Source organism: Diospyros lotus, chromosome 11, assembly GCF_014633365.1.
Source record: "Diospyros lotus cultivar Yz01 chromosome 11, ASM1463336v1, whole genome shotgun sequence".
Classification (NCBI taxonomy): Eukaryota; Viridiplantae; Streptophyta; class Magnoliopsida; order Ericales; family Ebenaceae; genus Diospyros; species Diospyros lotus.
In genome coordinates this window covers 29,545,282-29,568,462 of record NC_068348.1, presented here as the reverse complement: position 1 = coordinate 29,568,462, position 23,181 = coordinate 29,545,282, and the positions used below count along the sequence as shown (strand labels likewise).

General features: G+C 34.8%; 2 protein-coding genes across 4 annotated transcripts; one reads left to right on the top strand and one right to left on the bottom strand.

Annotated features, from left to right (window-relative positions):
- Positions 1–3,528: 3,528 nt before the first annotated feature.
- Positions 3,529–6,011, bottom strand: LOC127812518 (L-gulonolactone oxidase 3). Its single transcript, XM_052352926.1, has 4 exons — positions 5,110–6,011; positions 4,814–4,965; positions 4,597–4,700; positions 3,529–4,415 (listed from the first exon to the last, which is right to left on the bottom strand). The coding sequence occupies exons 1-4, from the start codon at positions 5,779–5,781 to the stop codon at positions 3,592–3,594; spliced, it is 1,752 nt and encodes a 583-aa protein (XP_052208886.1). The 5' UTR covers positions 5,782–6,011; the 3' UTR covers positions 3,529–3,591.
- Positions 6,012–15,516: 9,505 nt separating this feature from the next.
- LOC127813667 (probable beta-1,4-xylosyltransferase IRX9H) lies at positions 15,517–20,239 on the top strand. 3 transcript variants are annotated; one of them, XM_052354764.1, is made up of 5 exons: positions 15,518–15,850; positions 15,961–17,408; positions 18,771–19,017; positions 19,252–19,457; positions 19,860–20,239. In XM_052354764.1, exons 2-4 carry the CDS (start codon positions 16,492–16,494, stop codon positions 19,420–19,422), a joined length of 1,335 nt encoding a protein of 444 aa, XP_052210724.1. In that variant the 5' UTR covers positions 15,518–15,850; positions 15,961–16,491; the 3' UTR covers positions 19,423–19,457; positions 19,860–20,239. The 3 variants fall into 3 exon arrangements, with proteins under 3 accessions (XP_052210725.1, XP_052210724.1, XP_052210723.1); XM_052354765.1 differs by having other exon boundaries at positions 15,517–17,408; positions 19,865–20,239; XM_052354763.1 differs by having other exon boundaries at positions 15,518–17,408.
- The last annotated feature ends 2,942 nt before the right edge of the window (positions 20,240–23,181 follow it).

Here is a 23,181-nt window from a genome sequence, read left to right as displayed (position 1 = left end):
TATGGTATCTCTTACTTGATCTTGATTGTTTTGGTGCATTTGATTCAGAATTAATGATTTCAACTCTTTCGAGTGTCTTGAATTTGATAATGAATAAATCCCTAATTTTTTTCTCGAATGTACATAAAATTTAAAGTCGGTTTAAAGATTTATCATGATTAAAGATGCGTTGAATTAACTTTGGTGATCTTTTTTGTATAATTTGGGATTGCAACTATCATTTCCATATGAAATTATATAAACCCTAAAAATTTGTTAACTCTCCTTTTGTTTGGATGGCTTTGTGACTAGCAACATGAATCCATCCACCACATTGTTTGTGTTTTATGTAGAAGTGAAATCAGAAACAATATGTTTTTGTCTTGGTGAAAAATGAGGGTTTCTAATAGCTTTTTAGTAAAGTTTAGTGCATTTGTACATTGGATGGATTTTTTGTTTAGACATGACACAAAACCATTAGCTTCAAAGGCACCCTAGATGTGCTTCATCTGGCAAGTAATTTGTTATTTTCACTGTAATCTTCTAGTGCTTTGTTTGAGTGAATTTACCATATGTTTGACCTTTTTGTTTGACATATATATTTCAACATGAATCATCAGGCTCTATCTCTAAATTCCACTCATGGAGATCAACCAGCAAGAACCAACTACGTGCAATCACTTCAGCATTCGGTCAGCCATCAATCTACCAACTTTTTATTAATCATGTCTCATGTGTTAGAACTTTCTTTAACCAAGTTATAGGGCTTTTGCTAGGTTCCAAGACCCTCTTAATTTTATTTATTTGTTTATTTATCATGTGGGTGCGTGGTTTTTTGATTATTAATTATGTGAAGTAACTACGTAATAAGATTATTTTGTGACTTAAAATGGTTTCTTGTCCTTTTTCTTTGCTTAATCAGTAAAGTTTGCTTCTAATCATGTAATATTGGTTGGTTTCTTTAGGTAAGGTTACACAGATAAGGATCAACCTTCTCAGTGACTCTCAACTACATCTCTTATTCTTCATCATTGTTTGACGAATTCAAAAACATACACATATTTGAGAAATTAACATCTTTTATTGTAATTGCAGCCGATATGTTTCTCAGATGAGAAACAAAGATGAACGTGTCTGCGTGCCGTTTCCCATGTCAAAGGAGAAGACAAGCATCCCGCTGCCACCACTGTATGTAGCCAAGTTCAAATGGTACCAATGCCAAGGTTGCTTAGAGGCAGATGGAGCTGCAATGGTTCCTAATATCAATACTTCCACCAATGCGGAAGGTAATGGCATTCACTTGATTGGTGTATCCGGTGGAGCATTCCAACATTCTTTTTTCTTCATTTTCCTGTTTGTTTTCAGCTCATAAGGATGGTGTGGCAAAAGATCGAAATCTAGATTTCACAACTTGCGCAAGAAGTCATTCGATTGTATCCAATGATCAATTGATGATTCGAGCAAATCATGAAGATGGCCAAGGTAATCAAATCCATCCAAGCAACACTCAAATATAATTAGATGGCTTATCAGCAAACTGGATGCTATAAGAGTTCTAATGGTTGTGATTTTTGGAACAGATGTTTCTACATCTGAAAGGAATGAGGCAGAGGAAATATATGGGTCAAGTTCCAAATGCGATGCAGTTGTTGTGGGTAGTAGTCATGATGGAATTCGTGGAATGGGACTTGAAATTGCAGCAATGGCTTGTGAAAAGGTAGATGTAACTCGCGGGACTGAGGAGTGTATAAATGTTAAGGGTAAGGGGAAAGGACATGTTGTTCCTTCTCTTGAATTGGAAGAGCATTATCACCAAGCAAATGATGAAAGTGATGGCGTCTTAGCAGGTAACAGTTGTTGCAATAATCAACACCTTGATGTTTCTACTGGTTGTCGCAAAAAAAACTCAAAAAAGCGTATGCGTTTTCTAAGTGACTTCTTTGGTCCCAATGAGAGTGTAGTAGAGGTTGACATTAGGCCACATAATGTAATCCAATCTAATTCGGCGATCGATGAGAACCCTATGAAGCATTGCAATGGTTATAAAGGAAAAGGAAAAAGATCTCAAGACGAGAAACTGAAATCGCCAGAGATATCCCGTCCTGCAAAACTAACTAAAGAAGACAAGATCTTACAGAGAGGGGTAAAAACTCCTAACATGAATGTTGTAATTATGGATTCTGGATTAAAAGAAACTGCACCGGCTAGAGTTGATTCACAGACTGGTGGAAGTGATCGACATGTTCGATATAGGTATGTCAGAAAAGGCGCAAGTAAACAGAGGAAGAAGCAAGTTGGACTTGGTCCTGTACCTAAGCTTAGAGATAAGATTGGCTCATCCCAACAGATGTACACTAGAAGAAGAGGTCGTCGCTGGAGAACAAATGTTATTCATGTCAAAGAGCCAAGTACTGTTTATCATGAAGCTATACCTATACCTGATCTTAATGAGAAAATCCCTAGCAATAACACATCTCCGGAGCATGAAATGCACAACCTCATTTCCCAGGTTGAAGACAGGAGTCTTCCTCGTCAGGAACAATTGGTATGTGGTTTTTTTCTCACTAAAGATCAGCACTTTTCTTGTTCTAGTCTTGTTTTAGTTTGTGAAGAATTTGGCAAGATAAGATTTACTAGAATAATTGTTTGTTTGACATAATATGCTCCTTTTTTTTTTTTTCTTTTAGGACTACCCTGGTACTCACAATGGTGATAGTACAAATGATATCCGAGATGGTGAAAGGGCTTTGCAAGTACCAAGCACATGTCAAGGGAAAAGGATAACGGATTTTGACCTGAACTGGACATATATGGATCCTGATGACCTTGATAAGCACAACAACTCCGGTTCATTTGCTTGTGAGGGTTGGGAAATTGACCTAAATAGAGAGGCACCAGAGTCACCATAATATCCACATCCTCCAATAAAGCCATTCCAACAATGCATTTTAGGGGTGCACAAACTTCAATGTTCGAAACAATTAATCAAAGTGTTTGATTTTTAAAGTGTCTTGAACTAAAAATGAGTACCTCATTTTGGTTTGATTTGTTAAGTTTCTTCAAAGTAGTGAAGGTGATGACCCATAAGTTCCTTCAAAGTAGTCCAAGAGTGTGGCAGCCATGGCTTGATCTTAATGCTAATCCTATGAGTTGAAGAACATATGCAATTGTTATGTGTGGGGATTTATATTTACTTTCGATTCAATTCAATTCATTTTCTAATGTTGTTAACTCAAACCAAACCAAACCTAACCAAACATCATTCACAATCACAACCAATGTTCAATTATAGTCTTTGTAAAAGGCTAAGGATATTTTTGATACTTTGCCCCAATTGAAGGAGATGCTATGACAGTAACATAGTTTCACCATCTAATAATTTCATCATATGCTACATAAACCCTAAACCCTATAAATATAATTAGTTTGTTTTCTCTCCTTTTCGAGTTTAAGGGTTAGAAAACTAAAAAAAGAAAGGTTTGAATTTAAAAAGACACCTATTTGAAGCAAGCTCAACTCTTGGATCCACCCATTAGATTAGGCCTTGACTGTCCACATTAACTTTGCTTCATTGCATTTAACATATCATTCATAAAATCGATAATACCTTAACTAAGCTTCACTGGAGGCATCATTGGCCCTATGCCTGCAAACTCTTGCTTCTTTGTAAACAAGCCCAGGGTGGCAAAAGTACCCTCTCTCAGGGCTGCAATGCCTGTCCTCTGAACACACACATTGCCCTTCCAAAGCACACCCATTTTCTCTATTCACATCCTTCCCAAACAATATCTCATCAGACCATTCACTAGAAAACACATTTAAAGGATCCAGTTGCTTCTTAGCAGCAAGAAACTTGCTAAAGTTTGGATACTTGTTATGCACATCCAAGAACGCCAGGTTCCTGTTCTTGGCCCAGTGTGGCTTAGCCCCATGCTTGAAGAACGCCATTTGCTCCACTTCTTCCAATACATCTTGATTCAGCCTAGGGCTCAACGGGTCGTTGGATCGATAATAGTTGAAATCCACAACCACTGAATCCTCGGACTGTCCTAAGTATGCCTTGGAAGCCTTGATGAAACGGATTAGAAAGCCGTTGTAGATATCCACTCCGCAGAAGTTTTCTGGGTTCAGGTCTCTCAGAGACTTTACGTCAAGCACGAAGTCTGCAAACTTCGAAGCCGGGAAAATGGCCGTTGATTCGTAGAAAAACAGGCCTTTGATTCTCGGGTCCCAAGAACAGGAGGTGTCGATTCTTGCCGACGGCGAGTAGAGGCAAGAACCGGACGTTTGCATCTTTCCTTGGCGGCCGACAACCGGATAGCCGGTGAACATGATGTTGTTCTTCAGCCCATTGGCGACCAGTTTCTTGTACGCCAGACACGATGATGCCAGGGTGCATTTTCCCTTCACGTTTCTGGTATTTTCCAGTGTTTTCTCTGATCAAGTAATTGCAAAACGAGTAATTCCATATCTAAGAGATTAGACATAATAATCTACTTTACAACCCAATTAGCATCATTCATGAGTCCAATCGAAACTCGAAAACACCACCATTATCACCTACCAAACTCTAGTATGTATCGAATAAAGTTTGAGGAGAGAGAGAGAGAGAGATACCAGCTGCTCTAATTGATTCAGAAACCAGAATGGAATTGGACTGAAAGCCAAGGAAATCATTCACTCCATCACCGGTGGCATTTAAAGGAACTCTACCATCATATCTACGCGCAAGGAAACAACATTCGTACAAAATGAATTATTTCATTTAGACTAATAATTAAAGATCGAAACTTTATATGAGAAGAGTATGTATAAAATTTGTCTATATATACACCTGTATATAGCAGTATGTCTTGATGGGTACCAGGCAATATCTGCAAATTCATGTTTCCTGCCATGGTCCAAGAATTCATTCTCTATGGCTGAATCATCTGTGAAATTGTAGGCTATGCTTCTCTTGAACCCTCGCTCCAGGGCGAATGTCACCTATATATAATATAATTTATTCCAGTTCCAGATCATGCTGACTGAATATATAAATGATGAACTGTAGGGTTTAATTAATTAATACTCAAGTAAGACTACTACAACGACTATTATTTAAATATACTATTTGAGTAAAGATCTGACCTTAGAGATGACACCTAAAATTCCCAAAGAAATTTTGGCCGCATTAAGAAGAGGATGTTGGGCTCCCAATCTGATAACTTTAGCAAACCCTTGAGATTCTTTTGCAGGAACCACAAGGCTGAGCCCAACAACATGGTCATGAACAGCTCCTCCATTGCCCCACCAAGAGCTGCCATGAGCCCCACTGCTTATCATTCCGCCCACCGAAACACCTTCCCAGTACGGCGCCGCCGCCAAGCTCAGCCCCTTCTCCTCCACTGCATCGATCAGGTCCCGGAGCCCGACGCCGGAATCCGCCGTCACCGCCAGGTTCTGGGCGTCAACATTGATCTTGGAGTTGTAGTTTTCGGTGCTTATGACCATCGAGATTGAATCCGGGCAGGCCAGCTTAGGGATGGAGTGTGAGAATTTGGTCACCACTTTGATTTTCAGGTTGTTTCTGGTTGCGTTGGCCACTGCCTGGCGGAGCTCCTCCTCGGTTGTTGGGAAGACCGTGGGCGGAAAGTGGCAGGTGGTTCGGTCGCCCCAGATCCCGTAGGAGTTGGAGAGTGTGCAGTGGGTTTGGTTGCAGCGGAGTGGCGGCGGCGGCGGCATGGGTTGGGTGGTAGCGAGGGTTGAAACCCATATGGAGAAGATCAGAAAGAGGCAGTGGAGCCACCGGAGAAGAGCCATATCAAATGGTTATCTGTTTCGTTCAATCGAAAAAAAAAATGCGAGTATGTAGATGTTTTGGGAGTAAATGGAGAAGACCATTAGAATGCTTGGGAAATAGGGAAAGCCTTGAAGGTTAGTTGAAGTAGACACCAAGATACACTCTCTCTCTCTCTACATACACAGTTACACATGCATATAGATATGTGTATACATATATGGGGAGGACGAAAATGCTCTTGGCCGCGTCAGGCCAGCAAAGGGGGACGCAATTACCCCGCATGCTACGTTATATAATTTCGTATTAAATTACTTCATCAAAATTAAGTGTCACATAAACAGGGTAGATCTTTCTTTAAAGCTAAGTTCATTTAGCTTCTTCAAAGAGTGATGCTGTTTCTTTGGCGTGATGGCCTCTTTTGACTTCTAAGAGGGTGTTTGGCTTCCTCCTTACTTTTTTTTAAATATTTTATAAACCTTTATACTTACCAGTTATGTAAAGTTTAAAAGTTAAATAGCGTAGTTAGATAAATATTTTTTAAGTTATCATTTATATAGTTATATGTTTTGTTTGAAAGAGTTGATAAATTATCAAAATTTAATATAAAAAAATAAACATATTACTGAATAATATAAATAAAATTCATAAAAAATACTATTTTTTAATAAAAATAAATTATAAATTAATATCCAACTAATAAATTTTTTACCATTAAATGTTGATAAATTATATATAATTATTAAAATTATATATATTAATATAATATTTTATGTTTAAATTTAAGTTTAATTTATAAAAATAATAAATATATTAATACAATATACATTAATATATATATGTTAAATATATTTATGTTATATATATAATGAACGAAGGAGAAGATGAAGGATGACGATGGCAACGGACGACGATGATAGACATGGAAGAGGTGAGCGATGGGAATAGGTTTGGAGGCGACAATCGAGAGAGATGGGGATGGAGCTGGAGGTAGCGGTCACCATGAAAAAGATAGAGGTGGCGACAACAACAAAGAAGATGTAGATGAGGCGACAACAGAAAAGACACATAGATAAAGGAGAAGGGTAAATGTTAGAAATATATGTTTTATTTAAGAGTAAATTTGTCATTTACTTGGTCAATGAAGAGGTTATTTGATTTATCGTTTTTAAAAGTAGCTTATAAGTTATTTAGCTTTTAAATATCTAAACCTTAAAAATTGGGTAATGTTTAAGTTGATAACGTATTTAGATAAATGTGTTTTTTAGTTATCAATTATATAATTATGTGTTTAGTTTAAAAGAGTTAATAAGTTATTAAAACTTAACAAAAAAACAAAAATAGACATTATGTTGAATAATGTAAATAAAATTCATAAAAATACTAATTTTAAATAAAAATATTAAATATATTAATTTAATATACATTAATATATATGTTAAATATATGTATGTATATGTCGCTTAATAAAATACCCATGAAAGGGCTGAATTGAGTTTTTTAAAAATTAATAATTTCAACTCTTGTTAAAAACTCTTAATTTGTGATTTTAATAAAATGTGATTGAGCATATATGAGAATTTAATTTATTTAAATCAATCAATCACAAGAAACAAGAGTACAACGTAGGTAACCAACTTCAAAAAGTTGCTGTCTAATCAGCATATATAAACCTAGCATCCCTCTCTTGACCAGCCGATATGGGATTCACCAAGATCACTCACCACCTATTAAGCACCAGGTTCGCCCCCCTTCAAACACGTGTGTCCTCGCATATATTGACCCCATCATCCGATAATAGGAGGTTAGTTATGATACCAACTATAATAGTCTAGGCAAACACCTTCAAAAGGTTACTGCCCAACCGGCATATATAAGCCCTGCATCCCCTTTCTAGCCAACCGATATGAGATTCGCCAAGGTCACTCACCTACTACTAAGCACTGAGTCCCTCTCTGAAACTTGGCCGCTTTGAAAGTTGATTAGCCATCAACGTTTTGAACGTTGTTACTTAGATTGTTATAGTTGGTATCAGACCTAACCTCCTATTATCGAATGGTGGGGCCAGCACGTATAGGGACACACGTGTTCGAATGGGGACGGACTTGGTGCTTAGCGGCTTGTGAGTGACCTTGGTGAATTCCATATCGGCTGGCTAGGAAGGGGATGTTGGGCTTATATATGATGACTAGGCAGCAACCTTTTGAATGTGATTGCCTAGACTATTATAAAGAGAATTTTTATAAATGTTCGGCTCTAAAGAGCATTGTCCTCTCTCTCAAGAGAGAGTTTAAAGTTCAATTAAGAACAATAAACACTATCTTTTAATTAGAGCTAAAATTAACATACAATCTCTTATCTAATCAATAACCACTATCTCTTGTCTAATCAAGAACCACTAGTACACTACCAGCAAATATAATTCCATAACACAACAAGTGAGTAAAAATAACAAACTTATAACCAGAAACAATTTCAAACAAGTCACCAACAATTGAAAATTCTACTAACCAGCACACTTCTAACACTTGAACTTTTTTACTCTGGTTTGAATGCTCTATCATCAGTTTGTTTTGTTTATCTCTTTAGCCTTCATACTCATATTATATTTATATACAACTCTAGAGAACTAGTTATAAAAAGAGGAGACAAGCAATTTTGAAATTCAAAATTCTTTAGCTTTAACAGCCTCCAGCCAGCATTTGTTAGTATCTTAGACAACAAACACAACAATAAAATATTTTGCCCAGAAAAGTTAATAGAGAAAGCTAAAGGGACAATCTGAAGTCAAGATTAATCATAAACTTTTTTAAGACAAAAAAACTCATGAGAGTTAGAGACAAAAATATGCAAAAATGAGAAGTCAAAATATATTTTCTAAAAAGATATTTTACTTTTTACGTAAGCAAATTAGACTATGATTTTGAGGTATAAGATAAAAACATATTTGAAAAATATAATCTTTGACGTGCAACAAAAAGAGACGTAGAAAACAAGTACAATAAAAAATGACAGTTGAATTTCGATCGACCTAAACCACAACTTCAGTCGATTGAAGTTGTCTAGCAACTAATTACATAACTTCGATCGAAAATTAAGTCGACCTAAAGATACGATGCTAAACATTCTGCCCAACTTCACTCGATTGAAGAATAACTTCAGTTTACCTAAATGGCATACAACGAGAATAAACCATTCTATCTTATTTCAGTCAACTTAATTAAGCTAAACCATCAGTCAATTTTAAATAAATAGACATGAAAAACATATTTTTTACTTCAGAAGAGATTAATAAAATATATTTATATTATAAAATTATTTTTATTATCATCAAAATTTTATTTACTTACCTTTAGCTTGACAATAGTAAATGAAGGAAATGGCAGAGACGACGGCAAAACGATGGAGACGACGGGCTGGGTTGATGGCCACAAAGGCAGAGAGGGGACGGCAACTATTGAGTGGGGCTTAAAGAGCAACAGCACACTATTGATTTGCAGGTGGCTTTCAATTGAATTTGCAAGGCATTGTCTTGCTTGTTGCGTTTGCCTAAACTGACCAAACAAAATAGCAGCAAGATGATATAATACTTAGTACACTATGTGCACAACAAAAGTCACATTTATGAGTTTAATTAAAACAAATGGTGTATTACAAAAAAGTCACATTTATGTATAGTCCATGATACTGATATAATTAAATACAAGGAAACGTAAATGATGGATACATTTTGAACAACCATATGATAATCCACGATGACTGTGGCCCTTTTTCTATCCTCCCTACTTAATCCACCCATCTGGTTCTTTTAGGCACTCCCCATCTTCTATATACTGTTCAATCCTCAGGTAGACTTCTTCCAGCTTCGAGTCCCGCCGTGTCTTCAGCTTGGGCAGAAAGTCTTCAGAAACAATTTGCAACCACAGTATGAAGTCATACTGGTACGTGCGATAGAGCCCGAAACCCGCCACCCTGAGGAACGCCTCCAGCGCAACTGCAGTATACAGATTGGCAGGAAGCCCCTGCAAGAACCTCACGAGCCATATCCTTCCGTGCTCTAGGCCGTGCGAGTTTTTGATGCCCCCAGAAGCATCTGTCTGGACCAGTGCTCCATAGAGCCCCATGTAACTCGCCAGCCTTGCCAAGTAATGGTCATTGCTTTCCATCTCGCCATCTCCTTCTTCCTGGTACCCCAAGGCCCTGTAATATTCGTCTCTCGATTCGAATGCAGAATCTAAGTGCTCTATATGCTTTGGAACGGTGTAGATGCAACGCGCATTCAGCCTGGCCAGAACCATGTCCATCAAATTGGGGACTCTGGAAGCGACTAGAACAATGAGGTGGGCGTACGCGTAGTGCAGACAGCTGGTGGCATACATTCGAGAAAAAGTGATGATTGTCTCGGCAAAAATAAAGTTTCTGATGAATCTGGGGCATGGGGGGTTGTTGAGGATACGGACCAGTTCATCAGCCGTTGTCTTAATCATACGTAGGTTACGGCCTCTATTCCAAGTAACCTGTCGAATCCTCGTCCAGATAGTGTCCCGCACAAGTTCCTCATTCCCGACATCCAGAGGCTGCGATTTTGCGCTTCCTGTCGTCAACAAGTCATTGCACCTCCCTAATCTTTCGCGCTCTGCCGCGAGAGCAGTCGCCTTCGCCGCGATCAAATTATCAAAGCTGTGGACAAAAGCAGATCCATGGCACCAAAGCGTAGCCGATACGAGAAGATGTGTTGATCCTCTCTGAAACTTTCTCATCATCCGCTCTCGCTGCTGGGGGCTTAGCCTATCGTAGTAGGCACAATCTGAATCCGGGATGCCTTCTTCTTTATCTCCCATGAAAGTAAACTTCAAACCCAACCTCTTCCCGTACTTGATGAACCCTTGAAGATCGCCATTGTCTAGTTCCGGCAGCTTCTTCATGGCTTCCGCGAATCTGAAAGGAAGAACTCAAGAGAAACAAGACCCAATGAATTAAACTGAAGAAGCTCTCTCTCTATCTATATATACACACACACAATCCTTGCTTTGCCTCCAAGTCCCATCCGGATTTGGAATACCAACATATATATGGAAAGAGGAAAGAAGATTTGAGTTTGGTTAAATCTTCAAACGCGTTACATCTCTTGTATTTGGATTGCATCCAACAAACCAATAGGATTTGTTTGTTGCAACACTCATTATCACCGCATTCATTACAAACAAACTTAATCATATATTTATCTTAAATTAGTCCACAAATTAACAAACACTAATATTCATTAAAACTGGATTTGTAAATATTTGAGAGAAATCAGAATAAAAGTAATCCGAGCTACTATTTAATAACAAATTATAATATATTATCTTATATACCACCTTTTAGCAAAGTATAAAAAAATTTAAAACTAGGCCAGGGCCAGGGCCAGGGCCATATGGGTCCTGCCCTTTTTAGCTACTCAACATTGGGTAGGGATCCATGTGGCCCAGGCCCATACCGCCCTGGCCCACATTTTAGAAATGTGAAAATATATTTTTATGTTTTAGTTTTTAAATTAACTGACCAAAATTTATTTAATGTTTTGAAAATTAGAAATCAAAAATAAAATTCCTACCAAATTGCCCCCAGAAATTAAATTTTAAAATTTTCCCAAGGAGTGTAAAGTATTTTGAAAAATATACTTATTATATTGCACGTATTTTAATAAGCAGTGATTGAAATATAACTGGAAAATGCTGTACCCATTAGCAATTTTAACAAATAACTTTTATAAATTGATGTGTCACACTCAAATTTATAGTAGTCTTAACTAACATTAACCATAAATCTACTCACTATTGTTGATTTTAAATAAAATTATTATAATAAAAACAAATAATACTTGAAAGTGATGTGGCTATCTTATCATATTGTTACTCATTAATCATTACATATAAGGTCAGTTAGAACCAAAAAATAAGTTCATTTTGACTGATTATTAGTAGATGAACATTATGTACCATATTTAATATTATTAAATTTTGTTAGGCATACAGTATTCCTTACACAATTAAAAAGTATAGCATTCAATATTTGATACGTAAATATCAAGATTTAGTATTTAAATTATTAAAAATTATTACTTTAAATCCTTACTCTAAAAGAATATTAGCTCGCGTACGAGCACACTCATTTTCGTAAGTGACACACTATGTAGATGACCAATTATCAATATTTGAATAAGTTGATTATTTTGTTATACTCTTTTAATAATAATAATTAAAAAATATGACATTTGATTTTTAATATACAAAAAGGTTAAGATTTCATATTTTAACTACAAAAAATTAAGGTGTGTTTGATTGCATTACCTAGAATTTAATATTGCCTAGAAAACAAAAATCATCTCACCCCCCTTAGAAAATAAATTCCATGAAAATAAGTTTTAAATGCTTGTACCATGCATATTTTTTCATAGAAAAATTAAAAGTGCTTGATTGTTTTTCATAAAAAATGTGTAATAATTACATATTTTTCATGGTAAATAATCAAACACTTTTAATTTTTCTATGAAAAAATATGCATGGTACAAGCATTTAAAGTTTCTTTCCATGAAATTCATTTTCTAAGAGGGTGGGGTGGTTTTTGTTTTCTATGTAATATTACCTAAAATTAAATTTTAGGTAATGCAATCAAACACATCTTTATTGTTTTAAGTCATTACCTTGAAAGACAGAATAGGATACAAACAAGAGGGTGGGAGAAGAAATGGAACCTAATTCAACAAAGAAAAAAAAATGGAAATTATGGTATATTTGATTGGAATTGTTTTCCATGGAAAATGTCACATCAATGAAAATTTTTTCATGGTTGCATGTTTGATTGCTTAACATTTTTCATGGAAAATTTTCATGGTACAACACATTGAAGCATATTTTGATGTATTTTTCATAGAAAATTGCAACTATGGGGGTGTGCCTGATTGAAAAAATATGAAAAATGAAAATATTTTTCAATTCCATAGAAAACAATTCCCACCTCCCCTAATTGCAATTTTCTATGGAAAATGAGTCAAAATATAGTTCAATGTGTTGTGCCATGAAAATTTTTCATATAAAATGTTAAGCAATCAAACATCCAAGCATGAAAAAATTTTCGTGTAAAATGTTAAGCAATCAAACATCCATGCATGGAAAAAATTTCGTTGATGTGATATTTTTTATGGAAAATAATTTTAATTAAACACAGATATTGTATTTTGTGATTAAGAATAAAATAATGTAGCGTTTTTTGAGTTAGTAATTCAAATATTTAAATGTTTAAGATTTAAGATTTTTTAAAGTTATAAATAATTTGATCTTTTCCCATCAAAGTAAATTTTAATGATATGTCTTGATAATGTGACTTTTTATGATATCACATTTTCTCTTTTCTATATGTATGCTTTATGTGGCATAGACAATAATTTTATTTATTTCCAGTTATGGTAGGAATTTAAAATAATAATTTTTAATAGTTGAAATATAAAATATAAAATCTTGATATTTTTATATATTAAGAATTAAATATCATATTTTTAAATTATTGAGGGCACAACAAACCATTTAACCTATTTAACTATTGACAATTAATCATACACGTAATAGATTACTCGCAAAAACAATAGCACACATTAACATTCTGTTATAATAAATAATTAAAATATCAAAATTTAATATTTTATATATTTAAAATTAAACATTATATTTTTTAATTATTGAACAAGCATATTCTATCATTTTGTTAATATTTTGATTTTTAATAAAATAATAATTTTAATATAGAAAACACGCTTGAGTGGGTGTAGGGACAATTTCGCCAAGAGTTCAGCTATGTTGCACGGAAATACCTTATAAGAACCGTTTCTCCGTTTTTGAAACGTTTCTTATTTCCGTTTCACATTCTATTTATGCTTATTTTTTTAGAAAAATGTTCGTTTCCACGTTTCTGTTTCCTATTAAAAACGTTTCTCATTTTTGTTTCCGTGCAACATAGGAGTTCAACGCATTCTAAAGATGAAATCAATATTTTGATATTTGATGTGATTTGAATGTCAATATCTTTGGGTCTTGAATTTATTTGACTGCAAGTAATCTATAATCATGGAGAAGAGTGATCTTGTTCAGGACATTTGCAGATAATCTATCATTTGATTATTAAGCTACTTGTTATGAGTGTTATTGCATAATTTTTTGTATTCGTGCATTCAATTATATAAAGAGAGATAAATCGTAAATTGATTCTTTGACTCCTTTATAGGAAAAAAGTCAAACTCATGATCTGCTGGACTACACCAATATATTACTCGCTCTTTTACCATCCGACTTATACCTTAGAAACGATTATTAAACTACTTATATAGATGTTGGGGGACCAACATTTTGGTTTGAATTGAATTGATTAAATTTATTGATTCTATTTGATTTTTTTTCTTATATTAGTTCTATTCATTTAATTTTTCTCAAACATTTAGTTTTCAATTCCACTTTTTGGTTAAAACAATTGAACTGATCGAATTTTAAAATGATATTGTTTTGATATTTATAAAACGATGTCATTTTCTTTTGCTTTGTGTTTTCTATTAGCTACTTTGATTTTTTTCAACTATTTTTGCGACTTTCTTCAATTTGATCAGTTCGATTTATATAATTTAAGTTTGATTTATTTGATTATCAATTTTTTAAATTTTGTAGGTTAATCGGACAGTTCAGTTCGATATTTAAAATCGTTACTTTTTAATATAATTTTTTTAAAAATTATTTATTTTTATTTGCAACTGATGATCGAGTTTCTTTTATTTTAGGAGATGTGTCAATTATTGTTACAAAACTTTCTTCCTTTAAATTTGAGGTTGACATTAGTTAGATTTTTATTAGCTTAACATATAAAAAGATCAAGAGCTATTATCTTTAATTCTTCAACTAAATTTTAACATATTATCTCTTTCCATATTTTTTTTTTGTCACCTTAAGTTCTCGATTTTAGTTTCTATTGAAGCATGATAAAGGAATTTAAGGCCACGAAAAAAAAAAAAATTGTTCATTTGAGGGATTAAAAATCACATTACTTAAACGATCGAGAGACCCCTTATATATTAAAAATAATATATAATTATCATACTTTATACAAAGACAAAATGCTCACAAATACTTTTGATGTGTTAAATGTATTAAATGCATCTTAATCAATAATCTAAAAATACTTCTGATGTGTTAAATACAAAACTCGTTAAAAAACTAAAAAAGTTTAAAAATTCAAAATAATTTTATAATTTAAAAATGTATAATTTGTCTTAAAGGGAGTCATAAAATACAAACAAAATAATTTTAATATTTAAAAATCTCTTTGAAAGTTATACGAAAAAAATAAATATTATAAATTCATTATGCCATTTAAAATTTTTTTATGTTCCCCTATAAATAAATATATCCTCATTTTAAAAAATATAAACTTTTAATATTGATCTCAATACATCTTATGAATTTTGAATATCTAATTTAAATATCAAAATGTTTGTATTTGATCGTTATTTTTTTTATAAAATTCAATTGATTTGATGATGATATATTTAATTAATAAATTTATTATTGTGTTTAAACGATAATAGTTTTATAAATAATTTTTAAAAATATTTATATTAATGTGTTAATATAATCTTCCCCTCAGCTAATTCATAGCTTTGGAAGAAAAAAACAAAAAAAAGACAAGGTTTGACCATGGAAAGCGATTTGATGAACTAACGTGACGACCCTCAACCTCTATTCGTGAGAGTAAACCACAGCTCCACTCTCCACAAGCCCACAAACAGTGATTGGTTGTGCAAAAGCAGGTATTCTCGAGATTCGGAACACTGCAGTTTTGGCTCAATCTTCATTCGGCTCGAAAACTATGGAGAACGATTCGCCCAAAAGTGGGCAAGGCCGGTGAGCCTCCAGGGAGCCGAGAGGTCAGCCTTTCTTGCTCGTTCTCTTGTGGCGAATTGGTTCGAGGAATCGAAGACCGCCCATTTGTCGCCGGACCAAAATGCGGCGACCCATTTCGTCTGAGGACGAGTGTTCGTCTCTTGAGGTCGATATTTGGTTCTATCCAGAGGTTTGACGTTAAAGTTTTGTTGTTTGATGGTTTTATTTGAGATTTGGTTATGGGCTTGTGGCTTTTGGTTTGTACATTGATGGGTTTATAGGGTAAGTGTATTTTTTCAGATCGAGAACTGCATCACTTCGCGTGTTCATGTTCTTCCGACATTGCATGGGTTTCTACTTTCTAGAGATGTGATGATTTGTTGACTTGAGTTTATGGGGGTTGTGTTTTGAGGATTTAACAAAATTGGAAAGAACTGGTGTCCTTGAATATTGGGCCTTTCGAAGTTCAAGGAGATATATCTGGTTAAGGACTAACTATGATATGTTTTCTTGGAACTTTAATGGGAATCTTTCATCGTTGATTTGTGTGGAATGCAAAAAATATTGTATTTCACTCTGATTCAATCTGATTTGCGCCTGTTTAGGATTTCTTCAATTTACTCTATTGAACATCTGGGTGATGTTTCTATTCTGGTTTCAATAAGATAAGCATAAGCATGACAAGAGGGAAGATCTTGATTAAAATGCAGAAATCAGAACATAGGCGCTTGGGGAGAAGATTTGCTTGCTGATTCTGGTAATTGTCATATTGGGTATTCCTTAAAAGAACTCGGAGTTTATAGAAGATCAATTTGCAGTCAGTTCGTCTCAATGGCTTCCATTAGGAGGGCACAGTCTCCAGTACCTAGACCAGGATCTTTGCGAAATGCGGACGCCAATTTAGTTGCTTCTCCCTTGTCGAAGTCCTCTTCATGTTCTCAGAACCATCCGGCGCCTGTGGGGTCATTAACCTCTTCCTTTAGTTCACTTGGCCATGCCTTATATAGAGCTCAAGCTTTTATACTCGGCCTTTGCTCGAGAAGATTTTCCCGACCCATAGAGAGGTCAAAGCCAAAGGCGCAAGTTTGGAGGAGGTCTCTTGTCCCTTTTTTCATATGTTTTATGGTTGGGGTTTTATTTGGCCTTACCCCATTTGCTTCAATGAATTTATCTGTGAATTTTATGTCCAAACAACAAGCTTTCTCCTTCGAGATGGTTCCACCTCAAAAAGTTGAGTCACTTAATGTCAATTCGAGAAATGCGACACTGGTATTGGATGATTTGGCTGTGAATCATATTTTTTCTGTAGACCCGGATGTGATGCAACTAGACCTGCAAAATCAGACATTTAATGGTAGCCTGGTCATGCAATCACTTAATCAGGATTTGGTTATGGCGTTCAACAAGCTTTTGATCATTGTGACACCAACATATGCTCAGCCATTTCAAGCCTATCATCTGAACCGTTTGGCACATGCATTAAAATTAGTCCCACCCCCTTTGTTGTGGATAGTTGTGGAGATGGGCTCTCAGTCTGCAGAAACAGCTGACATATTGAGGAGAAATGGTGTCATGTACAGGCATCTTGTGTTAAATAAGAACCTAACTGATATAAAATATAGGGGTGTACACCAAAGAAACGTGGCACTGTCTCACATTGAGACACACCATCTTGATGGAATTGTTTACTTTGCGGATGGTGATAACATCTACTCTGTCGAGATATTTGAACAGATGAGGCATATCAGGTACTTCCTTTTGTTAATTTGTTGTGATTATCCTGTATACCTCTCTCTCTCTCTCTCCAACTTTGCATGCTCAAAACTGTTTTTCTGTTAAAATAAATTTGAATGGGAATACTAAGGCATCCCAAATCACTGCTTAACGTGTGAAGTGGCCACTAAGGGCGTTAGTGTTACTCTGAATAAATGATTTTTAGTTATTTTCGAGTTTTCTTCTGCTAAGATCTGGAATGCATATATTTATATCTGGACAGCATTTCTATCGCTCTTCTTAAGGTGTTCATTTGTAAATCTTCCAAAAGGGAATCAATTCTGAATAATCTGCAGTTATCATGGCCAGGGCTAGAAAGAGAAAGCAGTAGACTAATTGGCTTGCAGTAGACTAATTGGCTTGAGACCATTAAGACCCTGTTCTCTTTGCTGTTTTCAGACCATTTTTAGTTTTCCAAAACAGTAAAAACGTGTTTATTTCCATATTTTCAAAACTAAGAAAAAAATTTATAAAGAAAGCTTTAAACAACAAAAAGTCGTTTTGGCTGTTTTCATCACAAATACACTCAAAATTTTCAAAATGCGGAAAATTCTGTAGACAAAAAGAACGCGTTTTCGGCAATCTCAAAACACATACTCAAAACACAAAATTGAAAATAAATTCATAACTCAAAACTTAAAACTGAAAGACGAAGAGAACCCCTAATCCTCTCAATTTGCTAAATAGGACTGATCTGCTAGCTCAATGAGAGTAGACATAGGCTGGTTAAATGATTTTTCCTTCATGAGTATGGTTGCTTAATGATCTGTCCTTTATGAATATCGCTGGTTAAATGATTTGTACTTCATGGATGCCTTTGCTTGGGATGATGAAATCTTTTGAACATTTATTAGATTCTATGTTGCTGTACAGGATTTGAAGTTTCTTAGAAGTTGGATGGGACTGGTAATGTCATTTCCAACTTTAGTTTTCAGAATATAATCTGGTTTCTTGGATTTCCTTTAGAATTTAGGTGGTATGAGAAGTTGGCAAAGGATGTTCTTGCTTCTATTTGAAGTTTCTTTTCGTAGATGACTGGTCTAATTTCTTTTGTTTCCAGATGCCAGCACTCCATTTAAAGCATAAGATAAGTGGTACATTTTAGCCTTTTCAGAAATCTCTTCCAAGATGCTTTTAAGTTTAGGATTTGTTCTAAGAAACCTCAATAAACAGGACAAACCAAAACTCGGACAGGACCCATTTTCCATCCCCACCCTGCTCCAAACCAAAAAAAAAAAAAAAAAGCAAGGAAAAATGAAAAAAAAAAATTCACGGATACCATTCACTATTTTTCATCATCGTGAACTTTTTCTCAACATCTTGTTTTCAATATGCAGGAGATTTGGAACCTGGATGGTTGTCAAGCCAATGAAAAGCAACAGTAGAACTATACTGGAAGGTCCAATTTGTAATGGGACTCAAGTTGTAGGGTGGCATACAAATGAACCGAGAAGATTCCAGAGATTCTATGCTGATATTTCTGGATTTGCCTTCAATAGCACTATACTTTGGGATCCAAAAAGATGGCACCGTCCCACACTTGAACCTATTAGACAGCTTGATACAGTTGATAGAGGACTTCAAGTTAGTTAGCTTTCTCTTCTAAGTGTGTCTTGACCTAGATGTTATAACAATAGACTTTTTTGTGGATTATGCTGATATCATTTAGCTGAAAAGTAATGTTAGTTGAATTCCCAAACAATTATGATGGCAGCACCCATAAAATGAATGACCACCGAAGGCACTTGTTTAAGAAAAATTAAAAAGTTAATCTTTTTAATCGTATCTTACAATCAACCTTATTAATTTGGGTTGTAGGTGAGCTTATTTATTGAGCAAGTTGTGGAGGATGAGAGCCAAATGGAATGCTTACCAGAGGAAAGCTCAAGAATCATGGTTTGGCATCTTCATGATGAATTATCGCATCTGTATCCTCCTGAATGGTCAATGAAGAATGACAACCTATATGTCACTGCTCCCCTTGATTGAAAGTTTTGTGGTCACCCGATGCGAGAAGGATGAGGGTAAGTGCATTAACTGACATGATCTACCCTATTCCAATCTAACTAAAAACGTCAAGGCAAAAAAATGCATCATTGATTAGGTGTTTATGTTCTTACTATTGTTTTATTAAGCAGTGAATATTATCCTTCAATTCTGAACAAGCATTAATGGAGTACATGTTGCCAACTGTATGATGACAACTTTAAATGCCATAGAGATTAAAATCTCATTTGTTCCAAATGCCTAGTAACGGACAAGAATGGCTAAACAAATAATGTGATGTTGGCAATATTCAGTGTTTCAAAATACTAATTACACTCAACTACCACAATTGCTCTTTCCCAAAATTTTACTATATATTCAATATGTCTTGTCAGTATTCTTTTCTCTTAACTGCTTATTCGTCTTCCTTGCTATTGTAGGATAGATTGGCAACAGATCAAGTCATGCAGCACCGACATCTAACCTTCAGTCCAGCTGTCGGTTGTGTGCTTAGATTGCTTGTTATGGTTCTTATTGGTAGAAGTTTCCATTGCCATTGTCCTGCAAGTATACTAGACAAATTCTTTCCTTTCTTTTGGTTTGATTTTTTCATCTTTAAGCCTAGATATGTCCTGTGTACAGTTGCTTGGCTCGGCTGCCATTTGCAAAAGAAACAAAGTTGTCCAACTGTACATTGTTTGGTCAGCTAGAGAGAACATTTAATTCGGCTGCCATCTTTTTTAGTTCTGTCCTTTGTCCTTGTTTTTATCATTCTTTTCTAAGATTTATGCAATAGCAACATCGTCTGGCTCATTGCCTTTGAGACACTCATTATGTTCTCTGTTTTTTTTTTTGGGGGGGGGGGGGGGATGCGGGGTGGTGCGGGACTTAATATTGATTAAAAGCTTAATGGCCATTTAGAAATGGAATGGACATAGGTGCTTTAGTCTTCATGATACTTAATTTTGCTCAATGCAGTGGGTTGTGATAGGTATTTCTCAAACACTACGTTGCAGGTGAACTCCTGCTTCTAAGCAGTGAACTAAAATTTTAAGATAAAAATATGGTTGAAGTTCTTGTCAAGTACAATGGAGAAACAATTGTGGATTATGTGACTCTATTTAAGTCGTTGAAGTTGTGGTTTCTATTTATGATTTAGATATTAATTAAACTTCTCTCTTTTCTTTTGTTACTTTGGTAGCTGCGTTTGTGCTACCCTGAATTCTCTTGTTGGATGTTTTAATAGTTCATTTACTAGGCCTCGAGTCTGGTATCGGCCAATTATAGACTTGAGTCACTCGACACAAGAGTTTGCTTAATTTTTGCATGCTGATAAGCCCAACCTTTTTGCATGTTGAGACTTCAAAAATATCACACTTAAGCATTTTGCTAGTGCTTGTATAATTTCTGCAGAAAAAATTCTGGCTTGTTTATCAACCCTCCTTACATCTGGAGTCCCTCACTGAAAAAACTGCTTTTTAGCGGGCCTTTGGGGTAATTTACTACACAGATTGAGTGTAGGCCACTTCATTCTTCTCTCTTTGTACAAATTAAGAGCTCTCTCAATGGAAGAAGCAAGCCATCACAGCTTCTTCCTTTCCCTCCGCAAATGGTTCCCAATCTGGACCTGATCCTCCTTGCTTTTATCCATGGCTCATTCATCTCCTGCACCCTGCTAGTCCTCATCTTTGTCGTCTTGATATGCCTCTTGCTTGTGATCTCTGTGACCCTTTTCTCGATCTTCCTAATCAATTCTTATGACATCTTCTGCTGGATTTCTCTCTACTCTGGTGCCCTGAGGGCCAATGTCGAACTGGGCTTTGTTCTTCTTCTGTGCACCCTCATGCATTTTAGAGCCAGTTTAGCTTCGAAGCTCTCTTTCGAACCTGCTTACACCAACATTAGAGCCAAAGCAAGGCGTTTCGTTTGTCGATCAGATTAGGGATCTTGAGCTTTTCTACACTCAATAACCAATGATCTTCTCCCTGCAATATGGTATTCATATGCTGGATGAACAATAACAAAATGTTCATTGTTCTCTGGAATTTCTCCTTTGTAAATGTCCTGTGTCTCTGGGGTTCCCTGTTCTAAACTGCTGCTTGTACAATTCAAACGTTCTGTGCCTGGTTAGCAGTTGTTTATTATATATTACATAACAAACCCAACTTGTTATTTTGTCCTGCTTTAGTGTCCATCATTTGTACATCTTTTGAGTCAATTTGTAGATTGGATGATTGAAAAATAGTGAAGCAACTACTGGATTACTGAGGGAGGATGTCATTTTTATACCAAGTTTAATCTTCATTTTAGTGAGTTTTTAAGCTTAGTAATGTGTTGAATTCTGATTTGATTAAATGCCAAGTGTTAAAACAAATCTATAAAATCTTATCAGTTCATCTCGGTTTGGGAATTCATTAGGCTTTTCAAATTTTGTTTACGGTTTAGCGTCTAAAATTTTTTAATTTTTTTTTATTTGCTAGAGGTTTAGTTAATAAAAAGAGTGGTTAGATAACGGATGTCAAAACAGAAATCTAAGTAAACATTAAAGTTTCACACTTTAATTAATATTTTGCATTGAGATGATATAAATTACAAAATATCAATACAGAGTGTTAGATAATATATAAATAACATTACCACTATTCAAAAATAATATTTAATATTATTATCACATTCTTAAAGAATTAAAAACACTTTTTAAAATTATAAATATTTAAAAAATAATTAATAATTTGTGAAGAAATGTTATTAATTTTTTTAAAAATATATATATATATCATTTTATTAATATTAAAATTAAATTTCAAAAATAACATATAAATAACATTACCCAAACTAAGTTGTTTTTTTTTTTTTTTTGGTTAATGTATCATCACAAGCGTTTTTATTATTTGGTCTTACAATTTTAGTAAGAGAAGTAAATTAAGAAATTTAATAGATAGGTTTTGACTCTTAGTACAATTACAAGAGTAAAGGCGATAATTATTTTTTATTTTTTAGATTACCTCTTATTTGCTAAATTATCTTTTGGACTTGAACACGAAATTTGAAAACTTAAAAATCAACGCCCAGCACATTTTTCATTTCCAGTTAATCTACGACGCGGGTAACTAAATTGATTTCTTGTCGTTTAGGCTTATGGTTTGTGCCCACATTTCAGTACTGATGATAGGTACAGTGATGTGTCGTGATGGACGGTAATCATTGTATTTAAAAGAGCGAAACTTGCTTGATGTAAGATATTTAAAATTTTGTTTTTTTCCCCTTTTATCCATATAATTTATTATATGTATATCATTTTAGTAAAATAAAAAAAAAAATTGGTGGTTGTTGATGGGCCATAGGTTTGTTTGTGAAACTTAATAAAAGTTAGGGTTCTAACTATTGGAAGAGATGAAGAAAAAAAAAAACAAGAAAAGAGGTTAAGAAATATTTAAAAATAAAAATATATACAAAAGTGAATGAAAACGTGAGAGTAAGATAGAAAAGTGAAGAAAATACTAGAAAATTCGATGGGATTGTTGAAATGGGGTGAAAAGATAATTTTGTCCCACGTCTGCTCTTTCCGTTTCTTTCTCATGAATTTTTTCCTTGCTCTGTGTGTCTTCCTTGTCATGATCGCTGTCTCGCCTCATTTCACTTTTTTTTCCGTCGCCTTGCCTTGTCTTTCTGTCATCGCTGCCTCACCGACAGTTGAGTGTCGGCGAGGGAGCGATGACAGAGAGGTGACGGAGAGGAGGCGGGGCGAGGTGACGACCATGA

What these genes read in the sequence shown, in the direction of transcription:
- LOC127812518 (XM_052352926.1), bottom strand. Translation starts at nt 5,781, where the DNA reads ATGGCTCTTCTCCGGTGGCTCCACTGCCTCTTTCTGATCTTCTCCATA. An exon ending in TTTTAGGTGTCATCTCTAAG is followed by an intron (nt 4,966 to 5,109) that starts GTCAGATCTTTA and finishes TATTATATATAG; the next exon opens with GTGACATTCGCCCTGGAGCG. An exon ending in AGACATACTGCTATATACAG is followed by an intron (nt 4,701 to 4,813) that starts GTGTATATATAG and finishes CCTTGCGCGTAG; the next exon opens with ATATGATGGTAGAGTTCCTT.
- LOC127813667 (XM_052354765.1), top strand. Translation starts at nt 16,492, where the DNA reads ATGGCTTCCATTAGGAGGGCACAGTCTCCAGTACCTAGACCAGGATCT. An exon ending in GAACAGATGAGGCATATCAG is followed by an intron (nt 17,409 to 18,770) that starts GTACTTCCTTTT and finishes TTCAATATGCAG; the next exon opens with GAGATTTGGAACCTGGATGG. An exon ending in CAGTTGATAGAGGACTTCAA is followed by an intron (nt 19,018 to 19,251) that starts GTTAGTTAGCTT and finishes TTTGGGTTGTAG; the next exon opens with GTGAGCTTATTTATTGAGCA.